General features: G+C 38.0%; 1 protein-coding gene across 1 annotated transcript; it reads left to right on the top strand.

Moving 5' to 3' along the window:
• The first annotated feature begins 6,981 nt into the window (after positions 1–6,981).
• Positions 6,982–19,189, top strand: LOC141402292 (uncharacterized). The gene is made up of 6 exons (XM_073983216.1): positions 6,982–7,165; positions 10,865–10,961; positions 11,024–11,132; positions 11,346–11,686; positions 17,892–18,667; positions 18,981–19,189. Exons 2-6 carry the CDS (start codon positions 10,941–10,943, stop codon positions 19,102–19,104), a joined length of 1,371 nt encoding a protein of 456 aa, XP_073839317.1. The 5' UTR covers positions 6,982–7,165; positions 10,865–10,940; the 3' UTR covers positions 19,105–19,189.

Raw genomic sequence — 19,189 nt, 5'->3', positions numbered from 1 at the left:
CAATATACAAACATCCATATCTGAACACATTGGGATAGGCTGATTAGGATTGTAGTTCAAAATATCGATGACTAATAAAATTCGATAAGCATACTCGTAATGATTTGTCACTTTGTACTTTCTATAACCACAACAAGATCACATGTTTGCCAGCACCAAGAAACAATCTAAAGGTGAACACTCCTAATGTGAACACAGATTGTGAATCGGCAAAAAATTATAACCTTCGCTAAATGAGACAAGGTCAATATTTGAGGTGTGAAAAAAATCAAAGAATATGACTTACCATAATACTATAAATCTTTATAAGTTTTTAAATATTTTTATGGATTGTTCATACTAAAGGAATGTGATTTTATTACTGAAGTATTTTAGACAAACTTAAGTTATGGAATCAACTTATTGATGCATATACACTAGCAGACACCGGTCTGCGTTGCTTTATGCTTGACAATTCAAAAATAGGTATTTTCTACCTCATTACTTTGGTCCATTGTCAAACCGAGGAGTATTTTATTCATCAACAGATGTTGTCTGTAACCTTTCTTTTCTCTTACGGACTTTGACGGAGTTGTTCGTCAATTGATGCTGTTTAGAATTTATTATCGTCCATGTCACATGACGTTATTCTAAAGCGATATAATTACAAAAGTGAAAAAAAAATGTTTATTGAGACTTCTATGTTTTAGTTTTTCATGGCTGATGGTCCATCAGTGATGGACCGTTGAACCTCACCATTTAAGGAAATTTGTAAATATATTATTTTTCTTGATCGGGGGGCTCAACCACCGTTGTCTCGAAAATTAATTTGCAAGCCGATGTACTCATAAGTTTACCAAATATAGGGATTAAAAACAATAGGCCCCCGAAATTCGTCTACAAATGTATAGCATTTTGGACCAAAGGACATTCCTGAACATTTTCCGAAAATTGCATGAAATTAGGTTCAGAAGTATTGGAAAAATAATGTAAAGAGTGGGCGTGGGCATAATGAAAAGAGAGGGTGTGGTCATCTGTTTTCAAGATATAACATATTTAAAAAAGTGGGTGTGGTCCGGTATTTCGGTTCCAAATATGTACCTAGGGTACATAACCCCATTGTCTCCCAAAATTTATGCTGAAACCAATATAATCATAAGTTTGGCTTATACATATAGTGTTTAATAGAAAGGCGTGGTGAAGGTACCCCACCTAATCCGAATTTCGTAAAATATACATAACAACGACAAACACAGACAAACACTTTTTCTGCAAATTTGATGAAAATCGGTTCAGTAGTATTGGAGATATAACATATTAAAAAAAACAGGCGTGGTTGGGTCTTTAGGCCCCAAAGAAGTAAAAATATCGCATAGGTACCCCACCCCCTTTGGAATTCAATAGAATATGTAGCCTGTCTTCGGGCGCCATCCCTGTACATTCCTGGTTTTGCAAAAAAAGTTTAAATTGAAAAGTGAACAAGTAAAAAGCTATCAGTCGGCTTTGCCGACAGAGATATACCCTAAGCATATGTGAATTGGAACTTTCATCTACGGACAGATCGAATGTATTTAGGATCTTTTCAGAATTTTGTGGCACTTTTTGGACATTTGAACTTGCCGGTAAAAATGTGGATTAGGATTAAAGCTCAAAAGTTTTGCGGAGGAGGGAACGGACCGACATAGTCCATAACGGAAGTGGATCTTACTTTGAGAGTCATACTTTTTCGATAGATATCGCGCCCACTAGTCATTTTAGTGGGTTATCGTACACCTGTTGGACCAGTATGCCAGGAAGCATCGACTTGTCCACGGAAAACATATATGGCTGTAAACAGGACCACAAAAACATCATCGGTATAAATGTGCAAAGGATCTCCAAACAGGCCCCAAATGTAGAACTTTTGTGGGGGAGGTATCCTAACGATTGGACCGATATGGGCAATTTTAGAAGTTAAACTAATTTTGGAAAAACTATGACGAAGGCCAAATTTTCGACCAAATCGGTTTATAAGTTTAAGAGTTAGGGGTTTTTTACAACTTTTGGACTGTTTTCCCAATAAGAAAGGACTTACCACTGAAAAATTTTTTCCCGTTGTAATTTGTTTCTATAAAAACCTAAATGTAAGGTCACATTAGGCAAATATTTGCTCCAGCAACCGGCATTGTGCGCTTACTTAGAACAAGTCAGTGTTAATAATACATTGAATTTATGCTCACTTGCTCTCAGCAAGCGCACACTGCCGGTCGCTGGAGCAAATATTTGTCTAATGTAACTTTACCTTAAGTTGTGTTATACCCTCAACCTTTCGGCTTAAAAAGGGTATATATGTACACTTTGATACGACCAAAAATGCGCCTCATAGAAATAACCGTTTTAGACCCCAAGTATGTTTGGATGAAATTCGTTTCAGACAATTTAGATTCGATTTATGGGTGGGAACTTTTAGAAGGAGTGGATCGATGTAGTCCATATTCAACCCGATCTATATCTGGAAGGAATAATACGATATGCAAAGTTTAGATCAAATCGATTGCTTCCTTTAGAGAGTTATTGTTCACACAATTTTACAGAAAATTTTTGAACTTGGGCAACATGGTTCTAATGTATGACTTCTCGATATATACACTGCATCCCCCTTAAATCGACGCTGACATTTTGAAGTTTTAAAATCTGGGTTTTTTTCTTATTATTGGAGGGCGCAACCAGATAATGACCTAAACTATTTATTGGATTGTAGAACTCGAGATTCTACGTCGTTTGATGTATATCTCATGAGCAGAGATGGTCTGTATGACGATTTTTTAGGTTTTCGAAGGTAAGAAAGTTGTAAACGTCGAAAACGTCATATACCCGTAGAAAACGTATAAAAAGTAGTAAACGTCATTAACCTCAAAAAATTTATGTTACCATCATATTTCTTACTTAATATTAATTCTGCAAGCCAGTCTTTGTTATTGAAGAGCGTCCGTACCGTTTTTGAAAATAACAACATATTTTTATTAATATTTTAATTTTAAAAATAACTGAAATAATTGAACAGTAAATTGGATTACGCACTTAGCACGCCATCTACAATATATTCCGAACACTACGACTACTTTACGAATGATTCAAAGAATTTGCGGGTGAAGTAATAAACAAACATATATATAATGTCCATATAATATAAAAAATATATATAAAATGTACATTTTAGAGTGAAATCTCATTATGTCTGTTTTTTTTATAAAAATAATAATAAAATAAGTTTTATTATGAAAAAACATCGATTATAAAATTCGTTTGTTTATTCTGTCGAAAACCTTGTTTGTTTGGCTAGGTTTACGACGTTTCCGACGTATGTAATATACGTCAGAAATGTATGTCAGATACGTCATAATTGCAGACAGACCATCTCTGCTCATGAGTGTGCACCGTACAGTTTTCTAGTAATAGGAGTCCAAAGTCGAATTTTTGGTGCGTAAATTTTCTATAAAAACCTATTTTTTACAACTGTGACTCAGGTACCCTTGAACGCCGCATGATTTTAGTTTTTTTCCGCGCCGGATTTAATGAGCCCTTCCGCGATCGAATCCATCTACTACAACCGCTGATATAGATACCCTGAAAATAGGAAAATAAGCAAAATGTTATTATCCCAGCAAAATTTTAAGGAAGTGGTTCCATGAGATGCCATGATTTCACTGGATCTTTTGCATTGGTTCAAATGAAGTCGTGAAAGATCCGATCTTTTCATCAGCATTTGAACCCATTCAAAGGAAGTCGTGATAGATCCGATCTTTTCATCAGCATTTGAACCCATTCCATCGATCCAATAGAGATGAATTTTGTGTTTTTATCTATACACATGTATATATTTTTTCTTTTACTTATCTAAGATTTATTTAAGCTATGTAAGATTTATTACGCTAGGATGTCCCAATCATTGAGCAAAAAATAGAGTTCAATTCACGAAATAGTAATTTGCATTTAGAGTCCATGTCGAAATCTGTACTGGTGATGGGAACTGAAAAACCTTTTGTAAGATGAATCAATCAATCAGTTGCGGAGGAATTTAACTATGTTGCGAGTAGCGGCGGTGCATAAACTGCAACAGCTGGACGGCCTAATGTCAAGTATATCAATAAAGTTCTCAACCTGTCGCTAGCAACACACATCGTTCCCAAAGTCTGGAAAATATACCAGCTACTGAAGCCTAGCAAGTATGCCAGCAAAGGTAAATCGTGCAGACCAATTTCGCTTTAGTCGCCCGTAACAAAGACCCCAGCATCAGAAATAACTGTCTAGTTGCCGATCAATAACATGAGATCCGCAAGCAGCACAACATATTAGTCGAGGACTCAATCAAAGTAAGCCGTGCGATAGAACAGTGATAGTAGTGATAGTAACCCTTTGAGATTGTCAAGCACTCCACGCTGTTTGAGTTCATCGAGCAGACTACGCTCCGGCCAAGTTTGAAACGTTGGATAATAAATTATATGTTTGGACGCCTATCGTGCGTAGAATTTAGGATCAAGATGTCCGAGACCCGTAGAGTGAAACTTGGAGTTGTCCGAGGTGATATTGCAGGAACTGTCTAACCTATGCGGATGATTGTACGATCTTGGTGTCAGGTGCCTTCCCTGGTGAAATTTGTGAAGGGCTGAACTCATTTTTGTCTGATCTTATCACCCTTTTCCACGCGAGGAATATACAAATATCAGCCAATAAATCTACGGCCACTTTGTTCACCACCTGGGCGGCAGAGTTGAGAACAATAGAGTTGAATGTCATGGTCGCTGGGAGCAGAACCAGGATCAACAAGCCTATCAAGCAGGTTTAAGAAGTATTCACATGAATGCAGTCGCAGATTCAATATACAACTATCTATCGTCTGCATGCGGTCCTCGGAAAATTTCGACCATTTATCTCAGCTGAGGAGCGTCAGCTGTCAAGACAAAGCAGAGTATTTTTGGCTCAATACGCTCGGGATGGTACTGCCGTTTAAATTTCTATAGAGCAAAGTTTCATGACACAAAAGATCTGCTCAGCATCAAATCTACTAACAAACTTCAATATGTAGTCACATTCATTAAGCAGAAAAATTAACATGTAAACTACTGTTACAACAACAAACTGCAATTATAATTAAGTTATAGTTATTTCATAAATTGCTTTGAATAAATAAAAAAGCCATGAAAATCATATTTCAATACAACATTTTCCGAACAAGACGTGAAAAATTCATGCCAAAGGGTTGGTGAAAACGACATGCCAAAGATTAGCGAAAATGCTATTCTAGGGAATTAATTAAGATGACATGCCAAACAATTGGTATAGATGCCATGCCAAAGATTTGGTATAGATGCCATGCCAAAGAATTGTTGAAGATGTCATTCCACCGAGTTAGTGGAGATGACATGCTTAGGATCTGAAAATGAATTGGATCTTTTGGGGGTCACGCTCTTGTAAAAAGAATGAGTGAAGATGCTAAAAAAATGACATTCCATTTCACTTGCACCCATTCTTGAATAGCATCTTTGGAATCGCAAAAATATAATCAGGTAGGACATCCGCGGTTCTTGACGAATCTGTAAAAAATTTGTCTTATTGACGTATTTTTAACAGGGGGTCGCTGAAATCGGTTGCGCCTTATAATCATATGAACATCGCGTTATTTTTACCCACATGAAGCATTTTGGTGTAGTAAGATGCAACTGATGGCACACTTTGATCGCTGAATGAAACATGGAAAAATGCAAACTATTGACAGAGATGCACTCGGTCTATGCGAAAAGCACATGCGCCTCAACTGATTTTAACTATTTCGCGCGTTATACGGTTTTTAACCTTTATGTTTTTTCTTCGATTGTAATATCAATATTGGCAGACGTACTTGGAAAGTACAAAGCCGATATTACTGCCATACAGGAAATACGATGGACTGGGAAAGATGTCACAACAACACCTAAAGGTGACGCACTGTATTATAGCTGCCATGACACAAAGCATGAGTTTGGTTGCGGTTTTGTAGTTGGTCGGAGGTTAAAACATCTGGTCTCCAGCTTCACCCCAGTGAATGAAAGACTTGCTACAATTCGATTTAAAGCAAAATTCTTCAACATCAGCTTTATCTGCGCTCATGTCCCAACCGAAGACAAGGACGAACATACCAAAGATATATTCTACGAGAGCTTAGAAGAAACATATGACCGTTGTCCTGCCCATGACATTAAAATTGTTCTAGGCGATTTTAATGCCAAAATTGGAAAGGAGAATATCTTTGGACAAACAGTTGGGAAATTCAGTCTACATAGTGAAACATCAGACAATGGAATGAGGCTGATAGACTTCGCAGCGGCAAAAAACATGGTAGTTAGCAGTACCAGATTTAAGCATCTCGATATTCATAAGGGCACTTGGCTGTCTCCAGACCAAAGAACAATAAATCAAATTGATCACTAGGGTTATGACTTTTTTACAACCTCATATCCCTGTATCATAGCGTGATGAGTTTTGCCATAAGATTACATAAAATCTTAATTATAAGGTGATTAGGTGAAAAAAACTCACGCACAAAATGATTTTAAAATTTGAATTTATCAAAATTATGGATAATTTTTTGAAGTCACTGAAAACAGATATATAATTGAAAATAAACTTTAGAACCACATGAGATAGTTAAAATGACATAAAATTTATTTCTCACTATTTTTCTTCAATTCTGAGAATCGTAAAAATGTCGTGAACGCTTTTATTCAATAATATAATTTTTTAACAAAAAACAAAAAAATCAAAAAATTTTCAATGTGACTTTTTTCGCGACTTTTTTCATATTTGAATGAAATAAACGTTATTATAGTTATTAGTAGGCTTATATTTATTAATTTGTGCAACAAAAAATAATTTTTTGAAAAAAAAAATTTCATTTCATATACATATTTTTTCAAAAAATAATTTTTTTAAAATCGATTTGTGCGTGAACTTTTTTTATATTACAATGGAATAAACGATAGCATAGTGATTAATAGGCAAAAGTTCACTCATCCCTGCTACAGGAAATCATTTTTGAGGAAAAATGTCAAAAAGTCATAACCCTATTGATCACGTTGTGATAGATGGAAGACATTCATCGAGCGTGTTGGATGTACGATCGTTCCGAGGAGCAAACATAGATTCGGACCATTACCTCGTTGCAGCAAAGGTACGTACCCGTCTAAACGTTGCAAATAAAGCACGGACAGACACAACACGAAAGTTGGACATCGCCAAGCTGCAAACACAACAGATAGCCACAGCATATTCCACTCAACTGACCAAATTGCTTAATGATAGCGCTTCTCGTCCCGATAACATATCAGCACAATGGCAAAATATTGCCCACTCCATGCAAACAGCCGCAAAATCAGTACTTGGATACCAGAGACCTCCACCAAAGAATCCGTGGTATGACCAGGAGTGCCGTGCTGCTACCGAAGAAAAAAACGCGGCATATAGGGCTACTTTACAATCAGTAGCAACGCGTAGCGCACGAAAGAGGTATCGGGAGAAAAGGAGAGAGGAGAAACGTCTTTTCCGCAGGAAAAAGAGAGAAATGGAAAAGAGGGAGTGTGAACAAATGGAGATGTACAGGAGACAGAACGAAGTCCGAAAATTCTACCAAAGAGTAAAGCATCAAACTGATGGCTTTGGTACAGGAATATCCTCCTGTAGAGATCAACAAGGTAATTTGGTAACTGATACAGATAGTGTGCTCAGGATATGGAAAGAACATTTTTCCAAACTGTTGGTATCCGATAGCAGTGAAGACGGCGAAGATACCACAGATCCAATCCCAGATGATGGTATTGAATGTATACCGCCCAGCCAAGATGAGGTAAGGACAGCAATAAACCGGCTGAAGAATAATAATAATTACCAGCCGAGCCGTTGAAAACCGGAGGCGACACGCTGATAAGGTGTATTCATCAGCTAGTTAGCACCATCTGGCAGGAAGAACGAGTACCCGACGATTGGAACCTGAGTATCCTGTGCCCCGTCCACAAGAAGGGAGATAAGACTGTATGCTCTAACTATAGGGGCATAAGTCTACTCCCTATTGCCTACAAGATCGTGTCAGGGATATTGTGCGAACGACTAAAGCCTATGGTCAACGAGATAATTGGACCATACCAATGCGGCTTAAGACCTGGCAAGTCCACCATTGACCAGATATTTACCCTGCGGCAAATCCTGGAGAAGTCCCAAGTGATGCAGATCGACACCTACCACATTTTTGTCGATTATAAAGCAGCCTTCGACAGCCCGCTACGTTCAAAGATATTCCAAGCCATGTCTGAATTTGGTATCCCCGCAAAGCTCATTCGGCTTTGTAAAACGACTTTAACTGACACAAGATCATCAGTTAAAATGGGAAAGAACTTCTCCGAAGAGTTTTGACCAAAAGAGGTTTCAGGCAAGGAGACAGCCTTTCGTGTGATCTTTTCAACATCCTGCTAGAAAAGGTTATACGAGAGGCAAACGTCAAAAGAAGTGATACAATCTACACCAATAGCCACATGTTACTTGCTTATGCTGATGATATAGACATCATGGGACGATCAGTAAAAGAAGTAACCGATACCTTTATGAAGGTCGAAGGAGAATCTGCTAAAGTCTCTCTGGTGGTAAACTGCGAGAAGTTTACGCGCAATGCGTCCATTGAGCTAGGACGCTCGGACGACATCAGTTGTGAAATAAAAAGAAGAATTCTATTGTACAACAACAGATGCTACTTTGGCTTAAGTAAGCACTTTAAAAACAAAGCCACAAATCGTCAAACAAAAATAACGCTTTACAAAACACCGATACTATCCGTGCTGATGTATGGTTCCGAAGCCTGGGTACTTGAGCAAACAGATAAGGCAGTGCTTGGCGTGTTTGAGAGAAAAATTCTTTGAAAGATCTATGTAAATTTTGGACATTTGAACTTGCCGACAACAATGTCTTAAAGTGAACTTATTCGACCAAATCTAGACCATATTCGAACATGATCTATATCTGGTAGATATATTAGAATGTGTAAAATATGGAACAAATTGGTCACTCCTTGCAAGAGTTTTCGTGCGCACAATTTTTCCGAACATTTTTGAACTTTTGTGGGGGAGGTACTTGAAAGAGTGGACCGATATTGATTATCTTCGAACTTAAACTAAGTTTGGACAAAATATTACGAAAGTCAAATTATGGACCGCATCGGCAGATCTGTTCGAGAGTTATCTTGCGCTCAGATCACTACACAAGGTGTCATAGGTTTTTTTCACATTTCAGGCCAGAAAATATGGACTTCCCCAAATAAAACGTGTACCGTAGCATAGGGGGCGGTGAATACAAGTTGTTATAATAAAACTCAAAGCAATTCGAGACCAGGTCCTAAACCGAACTTTTCCGAAATTTTGTGTGGGAGGTACCCAAAGGATTGGAGCGATAGAGTCCATATTGGAACATCATCTAACCCAGATAGAAAATTTACCATATACAAAGTATGGACCAAATCGGTTACTACCTTCGAGAGTAATCGTGCGCACAATTTTCCGAACATTTTCGAACTTTTGTGGGGGAGGTACCGCAAGGAGTGGACTGATATAACCCATCTTCGAACTTAAAATAAGTTTGGACAAAATATTACGAAAGCCAAATTTTGGACCAAATCGGTTCATCTGTTCGAGAGTTATCGTGCGCACCAGCCAGCCAGTCAGACAGACGTACATGGCTAAATCGACTCCAAATTGTCTGAAACACATTTCGCCCAAACATACTTAATGTCTAAAATCATTATTTCGATGAGGCACATTTTGCCCGTATGAAAGTGTATACACCCTCGTTAGCATAAATGTTTTAGATTAATCCGTAAATTTTGAAACCGATACATTCGTATTTTTTGCAAATATAGCGTTTTTTAAAAATATCGCACAAGGGTGGTACCCCGCCCCCTCTGGAATTCAATAAAATATGTACCCTGTTTTCGTGGGCCATCCCTGTACATTCCCTGAAAATTTCAGGAAAATCGTTCAGTAGCTTTGCAGAAAAAAATTTAAATTGAAAAGTGAAAAAAGTGGGCGTGGTAAAATTTTTTTCTATAAAAACCTAAGTTGTGTTAAGGCGGCATTCGATTTTTATTCATAAAGAAATGGCGTTTTTATACTAATTCGTGTAGACAGTGCCTATAAACCTCACTAAAATTATAGGTACGGACAGACAGACGGACGGACGTGGCTAAATCGACTCCAAATTGTCTGAAACGAGTTTCGTCCAAACATACTTGGGGTCTAAAACCGTTACTTTGATGAGGCACATTTTTGGTTGAATCAGAGTGTATATACCCACGTTAGCCTAAAGGCTGAGGGTATAAAAAGGGTTCAAGAACCCCTATATTGTTTCGGCTAATTGCTAAAAAAGATAACAAAATTCTGAGAACCGCAAGGACAAATAATTTTTGTGGAAAAAGGATTTCGATCGTGTAGTCGACCGAAGATCTGCCTCAAACGAAAGGTGGGATTACATGGATACATCGACCGTCACAGGCTGAGGTCATATACATATCTGACGGTAAAGCTAACTCATATTTTCGTTACTTGATGAAGAGATTAAAATCCCTTCACTGATACTAAATATATTTTTCTCTGTACAACATGACACATATGTACATACATACATGAAAAAGCCAATCATTTTTCTAACAAAGCAACTAATAAATAGTCCATATTCCGTATGAACTTATTTTTCTTAGTATCGCCTATAAATCTGTGATAAACAACATAAACATAAAGATATAAATTGTTAAGATAAAGGTATTGGCGTTGATGATAAACTTTTATTCAATTGTTGAATCGATATTTGAACATTTTTGATTATTTTGCTGTAGGTTGTACTAGTTTGAGGAACGACGACGAAGAACTGAAGATCAACAATTTACTCTAGAAAGAACATTTCTAGAAATAATGAAATTACTATTTAAAACTGTAAGTGAATAAAAAGGATTTGTTAAAGATTGCTAGTTAACTAATTGTTTGTAAAATTACAGCTACTATTAGCCACTTTTGTGGCAACCATTAAGGCGGATTGTGATGTGTGCCAGCTGAATAATCAAGTGGCTTGTCGCAGCAAAAATACATATTCATTGTGTGTAAATGGTAAGTTTTGAAAAATTTTCATAATTTTGAAAAAGAAGTTTCAGGTTTATATTTAATACATCTCATATTTATATTGAACACATTTTTATGTAAATAAATCGTTGTTTAAAAATTGAAATATTCAAAGTTAATAAGCCCCTATAAAGCCTTAAATGATTAAAAAATTAATAAAAAATATTCTAAACATTTATTTATTCATTTGTTATTTCACAGGTGTGCTAACTGAGGATTACATAACCTGTCCCGATGATTACATTTGTGCTGATGGTGAATTAATTTGCTATCACCCCAATGAAGCCACTCCCAGTTGCTCACATGATAATGAATTGGATGACATCACGACCATGCTTCCAGTCGCAATGGATGGTAATCAATGTGGTATTTGTGATGAAGATAAAGTATTCGCATGTCTTAGTGAAACCACCTATGGATTCTGTTTTGGCCAAGAGACCCTACTGGATGGACCAGTCGATCTTATTATGGAATGTCCCGAAAATACTGTTTGTAATATAAATGATAAAACTGATTTTTGCAGTGATATTGCTGTGAGTAAGGTAAGTACTTGTAGAGAGTAATTCCAACATTTTTGGCACCATGTGATGTTGTCTGTCATATGATCACCTATAGTTGACACCAGGTGCGCAGACAGAGTTTTAAATCATTTGGCTATGGTCAAATGTATAAAATATGTATATAAATATTGGGACATTTTAGGGTCCATATCTGGGAAAGTACTTTTCTAGTCATGATCACAAAAACTAATAATTGTTTCACAAAAATTCCCGGAAGGGATGAGGAAGACTTCTCTCATAGTAATGAGTGAGCGCACTGTTTATCGTCGAGACCGAACGGCGTGTCTTAAGACACCACTAATAGAGAAGTTTTACATGGCTTAAATACTCGTTGAACATTTGATGTTGCCTGGCCTGGAAATCAAAACCGATTGTGCATACCTTTGCACCACGGAGGTTCCCATCACAAAGATGGGAATAAGGGCAAAATGGTTTTAGACCCCAAGTATGTTTCGACGAAATCCGTTTCAGACAATTTGGAGTCGATTTTGCAATGTCCGTCCGTCTGTCTGTGAGGCACGATAACTCTCAAACGGATCAACCGATTCGGTCCAAAATTAGTTTATGTTAGAAGATCAGCCATATCGGTCCACTCCTTCAGGTACCTCAGGTACCAGGAAAAATTGTGCGCACGATAACTCTTGAAGGCAGTAACCGATTTGTTCCATACTTTTTATATCGAAATATAGATCAGGTTCGAATATGGACTATATAGGTTCACTCCTTCGAGTACCTCCCACAAAAAATTGGGAAAGCCGATTTGGTCTAAAATTTGGTTTTCGTAATATTTTGTTCGAATATGGGCCATAACGGTCCACTCCCTGGGGTACCTCACCACAAAAGTTAAATTTTTCCGCATCGAAAGTTCAATTTTTCCGCATCTCGATGGAACTAACCGATTTGGTACTTGCATATCGTAATATGCAAAGTTCGAATATGGACTATATCGATTATCTCCTTCGGGTACCTATCACACAAAATTTCCGAAAAGTGCAGTTTAAGACCTCCTCTCGAATTCTTTTGATGTTTATTGTAACAACTTGTATTCGCTGCCGTTATTACGATGGTGCAATTTTTTCAGGGGCAAGTTCATACTTCCTGAGAAAATGGTCTGACAGCTATAAAAACCCTCAATGGCACCATGTATTGGGGATGGAGCGTGCGGTAACTTTCGAACGGATAAACCGATTCGATCCAAAATTAGGCAATCATAATATTTTAGGCCAAAGTTAAATCAAGTTTTAAGATGGGCCTTAGCGGTCCACTCCCACACAAAAGTTCAAAACGTTTCGCTTAGGTGGTGCGCGTGATAACTCTCGAAGGCAGTAACCGATTTGGTCCATACTTGGTCCATTCCTACGATACATATCTCAGGTTAGAATGTGGACTATATATGTCAACTCCTTCGGATACCTCCCACACGAAATTTCGGAAAAGTGCACGATAGGATTTATCTTGCAACAGGTTGCACTCAAGGCTTCAATTACGATGATACAAGTTTTTTTCAGTGGCTAGTCCATACTTCTTGAGAAAATGACCCGAAAACTACAAAAACCCTCTGGCCAGCATGTGTAAGTGGGTGGTGTGCACGACAAGTCCCAATTTACATTAGGCGAGTTTACTTGCGGCAATTGTCAGTTTGTGGGTGAGAGAGGGTGTTGAGAGGCAAAGGGTTACCATATACCTCACCTCTCTTTCCATCAAACTGACAATTGCCGCAAGTAAACTCGCCTAATGTAAATTGGGACCAATTTCCGAACCGAATACTGCGTGGGTCCACACTTTGTATATCGTAATATTTCTTTGAATATTATATGAAATTTGAAGAAGGTGCCTATTCCGGTACTCCTACCCCCAAAAAATCGAAAAAAGCGCAATATCTCATAAACGAAGCAACCTATTTGGTTCAAACTTTAGATCTCGAAATATTTTGTCCAAACTTAGTTTATGTTCAAAAGTGGGACCACACAAATGATCAAAATTTTTGTTAAAATGCGGCTAAGGGTCTGTGCGAGAATCCTTTGAAAACTTTTACCGAAGGTGCTCCTAGTAGCCCTGTTTGCAGCGATATGATGTTTTTCGTGAGTAAGTCCATGTTTCCTGATATAATGGTCCTATCGAGAGGAATGACTCCCAAAATAAGACATACTTCCAAAATGAACTATGTCTGTCCGTTCCTTTAGGTACCTCCTCCGCAAAACTTTTGAGATTTTACGCTAATCCATATCTTTGTCGGCAAGTTCATACGCCCAAAATTCTGAAGACCCCCTAAATACATACGTTTTTATACCCTCAGCCTTTAGGCTAAAGAGGGTATTTACACTTTGATACGACAAAAAATGTGCCTCATCGAAATAATGGTTTTAGACCCCAAGTATGTTTGTACGATATCCGTTTCAGACAATTTTGAGTAGATCTAGCAATGTCCGTCCGTCTGTCTGTCTGTCTGTCTGTCTGTCTGTCCGTCTGTCTGGCTGGTGCGCACGATAACTCTCGAACGTATCAATCGATTCGGTTCAAATTGTGGGTATCGAAATATTTTGTCCAGATTTGATTTAACTTCGAAGATGGGTTATATCGGTCCACTGCTTCCGGTACCTCCCCCACAAATGTTCAAACATTTTCGCAAAACTTGTGCGCACGATAACTCTTGAAGGGAATAACCGATTTGGTTCATACTTTGCACATCGTGTAATTTCTACCAAACTTAGATGAGGTTCCAATATGCACTCAATCGGTCCACTCCTTCGGGTACCTCCCACACAAAATTTCGGAAATGTTCAGTTTAGGACCTGGTCTCGAATCGCTTTGATTTTTGTTTACGCACGTTGTATTCGCTGTCCTCTATACGACGCTGTAAGTTTCATTAGGGGCAAGTCCATACTTCCTGAGAAAATAGCCTGAAAGTTACAAAAAACCCTATGACACCGTGTGTAGTGGTTGGAGCGCAAGATAACTGTCGAACGGATCTGCCGATTCGGTCCAAAATTTGGCTTTCGTAATATTTTGTTTAAACTTAGTTCATGTTCAAAGATGGATTATATCGGTCCACTAATTCCGGTACCTCCCCAACAAAAGTTCGAAAATGTTGGGAAAATTTGTGCGTACGATAACTCTTGAAGGGAGTAACCGATTTGGTCCATACTTTGCACATGAAATTTCTACCAAACTTAGATGAGGTTCCAATATGCACTCAATCGGTCCACTCCTTCCGATACCTCCCACACAAAATTTTGGATAAGTTCTCTTTAAGACCTGCTATTGAATCATTTTTGTTGAAGCAACATATATTCGCTGCCTCAATTACGATGGTAAAAGTTGTTTCAGGGGCAAGTCCATACATCTTGAGAAAACAGCCCGAAGGCTGTAAAAAGCCCCATGGTCTATGTCGGTCCATTCCTTTAAGTACCTTTTCCGCAAAATGTTTTAACTTTAATCCTAATCAACATTTTTGTCGGTTCATACGACCAACATTTTGAAACCCCCTTAATACATACGTTTTTTGTGAAAAAAGGTGTTTCAATTTGCACAGGCTGAGGGTATATCTCAGACGGCAAAGCCGACTGATACTTTTTTACTTGTTTTTTGAAAAAAAGGCATTTCAATTCACAACGGCTGAGGGTATACCTCTGCCGGCAAAGCCGACTGATACTTTTTTACTTGTTTCAGGGGAAATCCATACTTCCTGAGAAAATGATCGGTCCAAAATTTGGCCTTCGTATCCCATAGATTTTTGCTGTAACAACTTGTAATGTAAAGGACGAAGGTAACTAAAATTATCCAAAAAATGTTTCTTATATTTGTGGATAAATATGGACCGCATAGGTTTCCAATAGCCCCCACGTATCGGTGGCGACCGTTTTTTACATATCAGGTTAATTTTTCAACCGATTTTGCTACATATTGGTATATTGGGGTTTCAGGGAATGGAGAAAATCTGTACAAACTATTGTCAGCTCGCGTTTTGGTATAGTCCCCATTGAGCGGTACCGGTTCCAAGCACATTTACCAACCTATTTGTTTGTATTTTGGTACTTTTTGTTCTTCGTAGGTAGAAAACTGATTATATAAGAATGTACGGACTTGTCTTTGAAATAAAATATATCTTCACATTTAGGACCTCAAGGACTAGCCGCGGTGAAAAATTCAAAACGATCGTAGAACAGATCTTTAAGTGCGCTTTAGCGAAATTTTCACTCCAGCCATTTTAGTAGTTCACTGTATGATTTTTAGAGCTTTCGAACCACTATGACAGGAAGTACGAGATTGCCCACAACAAAAAATCCTTGTAAGCAGGACCACAAGTGCTATTTTCGTTATAAATGATCCTCGAACAGCCCTTAAACTTTTCTGGAGACGGTCTCTATGTACGTGTCCGATGTAGACATTGTTGGAACTTGATGTATGTTCGGAAGAAATATTAGAAATTGGAAAGTTTCGGGCAATTTGGATACACAATTCGAGACTTATCGAACTCATCACTTTTTTCTTTGGTGTCCACGGGACTTACTTTCAGAACTTGTGGCCAATATCTCAGGAAGTATGAACTTGCTCAGGAAAAAACAAGTGAGCAAATGCTATAGTCGGGAATAAGCGTTGAATAAGCGTTTCACCGGGATACATTTACTTTAGGGAGATACTAAAGCTATCAGAAAATCTGGTTTTTATACCAAATGACTTAGCGCTAACTGAACTGAACCAAAATATTTACAGCACCCTCGAAAAGCATAGATATTCGCATAAGAATAAAACGTTAATTTTTCTTTTTCAATATTGATTGGTCACCGTTTTTGAAATGCGCCCTACCAAAGCTGGGATATGCATCGTTACAATTTAAAAAATGGAGAAATGGAATGTTTTACCGACTACTGTGATATCTCCGTTGGTTGACCACCTACGCCAAACTGCTTTGCATAATTGTAAAGGTGATATACTCTTTTTTAATTGGCCGGCCGACTAGAGGCGGAAAAATTCGCATAAGAATAAAACTTTGGATTTTTCTCCACATACGTTTTTTGTCTATTCCAACCTCTAAATATTATCCGAACATCACCTGACGATCCAATCAAAATTGCGACTGTAGCGCAACTTCAAGGTTTAGATGAACGGACGGACGGACTTTTAGGCCAAAACCAACTTATACCACATAATGGTGTAGGGTCTAATTATATCAATGCAATCAGCGCTATAAGATCAACCTTCGGCGAAAATTCCAAAACTAATATAAAACGGACCTTAAATTTCACTTAATCAAAAATTGAAAGAAGTGGGGTAAGAGTGGTCCGTATAGTCCATTTCCGAACATGACCTTATTTTGGATCCTTTTCTGATAGCTTCGGAGAAAATTTCAACACGATCCTTGAACAACCCTAAACTGAACTCAAGAGAAAACTTTGAACTTTTATGAAGAGACCCTTTTAAATTGGTCAACGTAATATTTTGTGGAGCTTTCAGTTGGTGCGCGAAGCGGTTATAAGCTGGCTATCTGGTGACAAAATCGAATGATGAATTTTAACTTTTTATACCCTCAGCTGTTATGATATGATCAAAATTGTGCCTCAACCAAATAATACTTTTAGACCCCCAAGTATGTTTGGACGTATTTGGAGTTGATTTAGCATTGCCCGTCCGTCTGTTTGGCCGAACGAATTAACCGATTAGGTTCAAATTTAGGGTATCGTAATATTTTTTCTAAACTTGGTTTAAGTTGGACTAAATCGGTCCTGTACCTCCCACACAAAGTTTGGAAAAAGTACTGCTCATCTCAGGTAGTTTTGATTTTTTTCCAACAAGTTCTTCTTGAAGGCGGTGCAAATTTTCGGATGCAATTACATACTTCCAGAGATAATTGCCCAAAAGCTTATTATACAGACTCGGATTATGTCCGAATATTGACTACATTGGACCACTCTTTCGGATACCTCCCACACAAAGATTGGAAAGAGTGAAGTTTTAAATTGTTGGCAGCATCTTGTGTATGCGACCCTAGGTACGATGGTACTTAGGGGGCGGGTCCATACTTCCTGAAAAATAAGCCCAAAAACTCGAAACACCTCTATAGACGCCAGAAGTATTGTGGTTACTTCTTTTCTTTAGGTCCGAGGCTGAGGGTATATCGGGACAGCTAAGAGATACCTTCATACTTGTTTAAGAATATTTTATTTAATTTATTCTTTATGTTTTTTAGTCCAGTTGTATTCCCTCTCTCGCTGATAATTTGGAAACAACAACTTATGAACCTGAAACGACAACAACTGAGTTTCCAAGTACCATAACTACTGAGGTATACACCACAACAACGGAGTTTGAATATACTACCACAACAGAGGTCCAAAGTACAACTACGGAAGCATTAACAACGACAACAGAAGAAGATTTTCCGACTGCAACAACAGAAGAAGAAGATGTTCAGACGACAACAACAGACGATTTTGAGACTATGACAACCGAAGAATTTACTACCATGCAACCATCTATAACCGATACTACAGAAAAAGCATTCGAAACCACAACTACGGAAAAATTAACAACGACAACAGAAGAAGATTTTCCAACTGAAACAACCGAAGAAGATTTTCCGACTGCGACAACAGAAGAAGAAGATGGTCAGACGACAACAACAGACGATTTTGAGACTATGACAACCGAAGAATTTACTACCATGCAACCATCTATAACCGATACTACAGAAACATCGTTCGAAACCACAACTACAATTGCTGAAGGATCCACCATAGACTGGACTACAATCGATCCTAGCTCAACGGAAGGACCCTGGACAGAATCGACAACCATGGATCCTATCACGATTACAACAACGGAAGAAGTCTCTGTCATCACAACAACCATTGATGTTCCAACTTCAACAACTCAAACTCCTGTTACTCCTCCTCGTGATGCGAAACAAATTTGTTTAGATCACGGCGCAAGTGGTCAATACAAGACCGATGATGATTGTACCAAGTAAGTCAATGCATTTTATTTACCACAATCCTAGCCAAAAACATGTCGTCGGTGGCATTCTTAAGTGTTCCGTACACCATTTTGATTTTCTCCCGAAAACGCATTTTGTTGTTAAAGCCGCATGAAACCTACGTAGAAGCATAGGTTTGATGCTGGGTTCGCAGCCGCTGGCCGAAACACTATGGTTCCTTAAGAACCTGCTGCTGTGGGCTTGCAATAATATATAGAACACTTCAGCATGCGACTGACAATTTGTCCTTCCCTGTGTAAGTAACAATGCACTTATATCCACTTTGTTCTTCTTCAATTTCAGATTCGTTATGTGCTTCATCTTAAATGGCACCTTGGATGGCCTTATAAAATCATGTCCCAGCGGTCAATATTTCCATGACGATTTAAAATTGTGTATGAATGTATTACCAGAACGTTGCCTGTAAGCAGTGGCAATTTGGACAAAAAGAACACGTAATAAATTCAAGTATTACGCATTTCTAATAAATGTCAATAATCATCCACATACAA

Source organism: Musca autumnalis, unplaced genomic scaffold (genome assembly GCF_047663935.1).
Source record: "Musca autumnalis isolate F117 unplaced genomic scaffold, ASM4766393v1 scaffold_4, whole genome shotgun sequence".
In the NCBI taxonomy this organism is placed as follows: Eukaryota; Metazoa; Arthropoda; class Insecta; order Diptera; family Muscidae; genus Musca; species Musca autumnalis.
Note: the sequence above shows the minus strand (reverse complement) of the source record. Positions and strands in the feature narration are given on the sequence as shown.

Coding starts and splice junctions, on each gene's coding strand:
- LOC141402292 (XM_073983216.1), top strand. CDS start 10,941: ATGAAATTACTATTTAAAACT. Junction 10,962..11,023: donor TGAAATTACTATTTAAAACT/GTAAGTGAATAA, acceptor GTAAAATTACAG/CTACTATTAGCCACTTTTGT. Junction 18,668..18,980: donor ACCGATGATGATTGTACCAA/GTAAGTCAATGC, acceptor CTTCAATTTCAG/ATTCGTTATGTGCTTCATCT.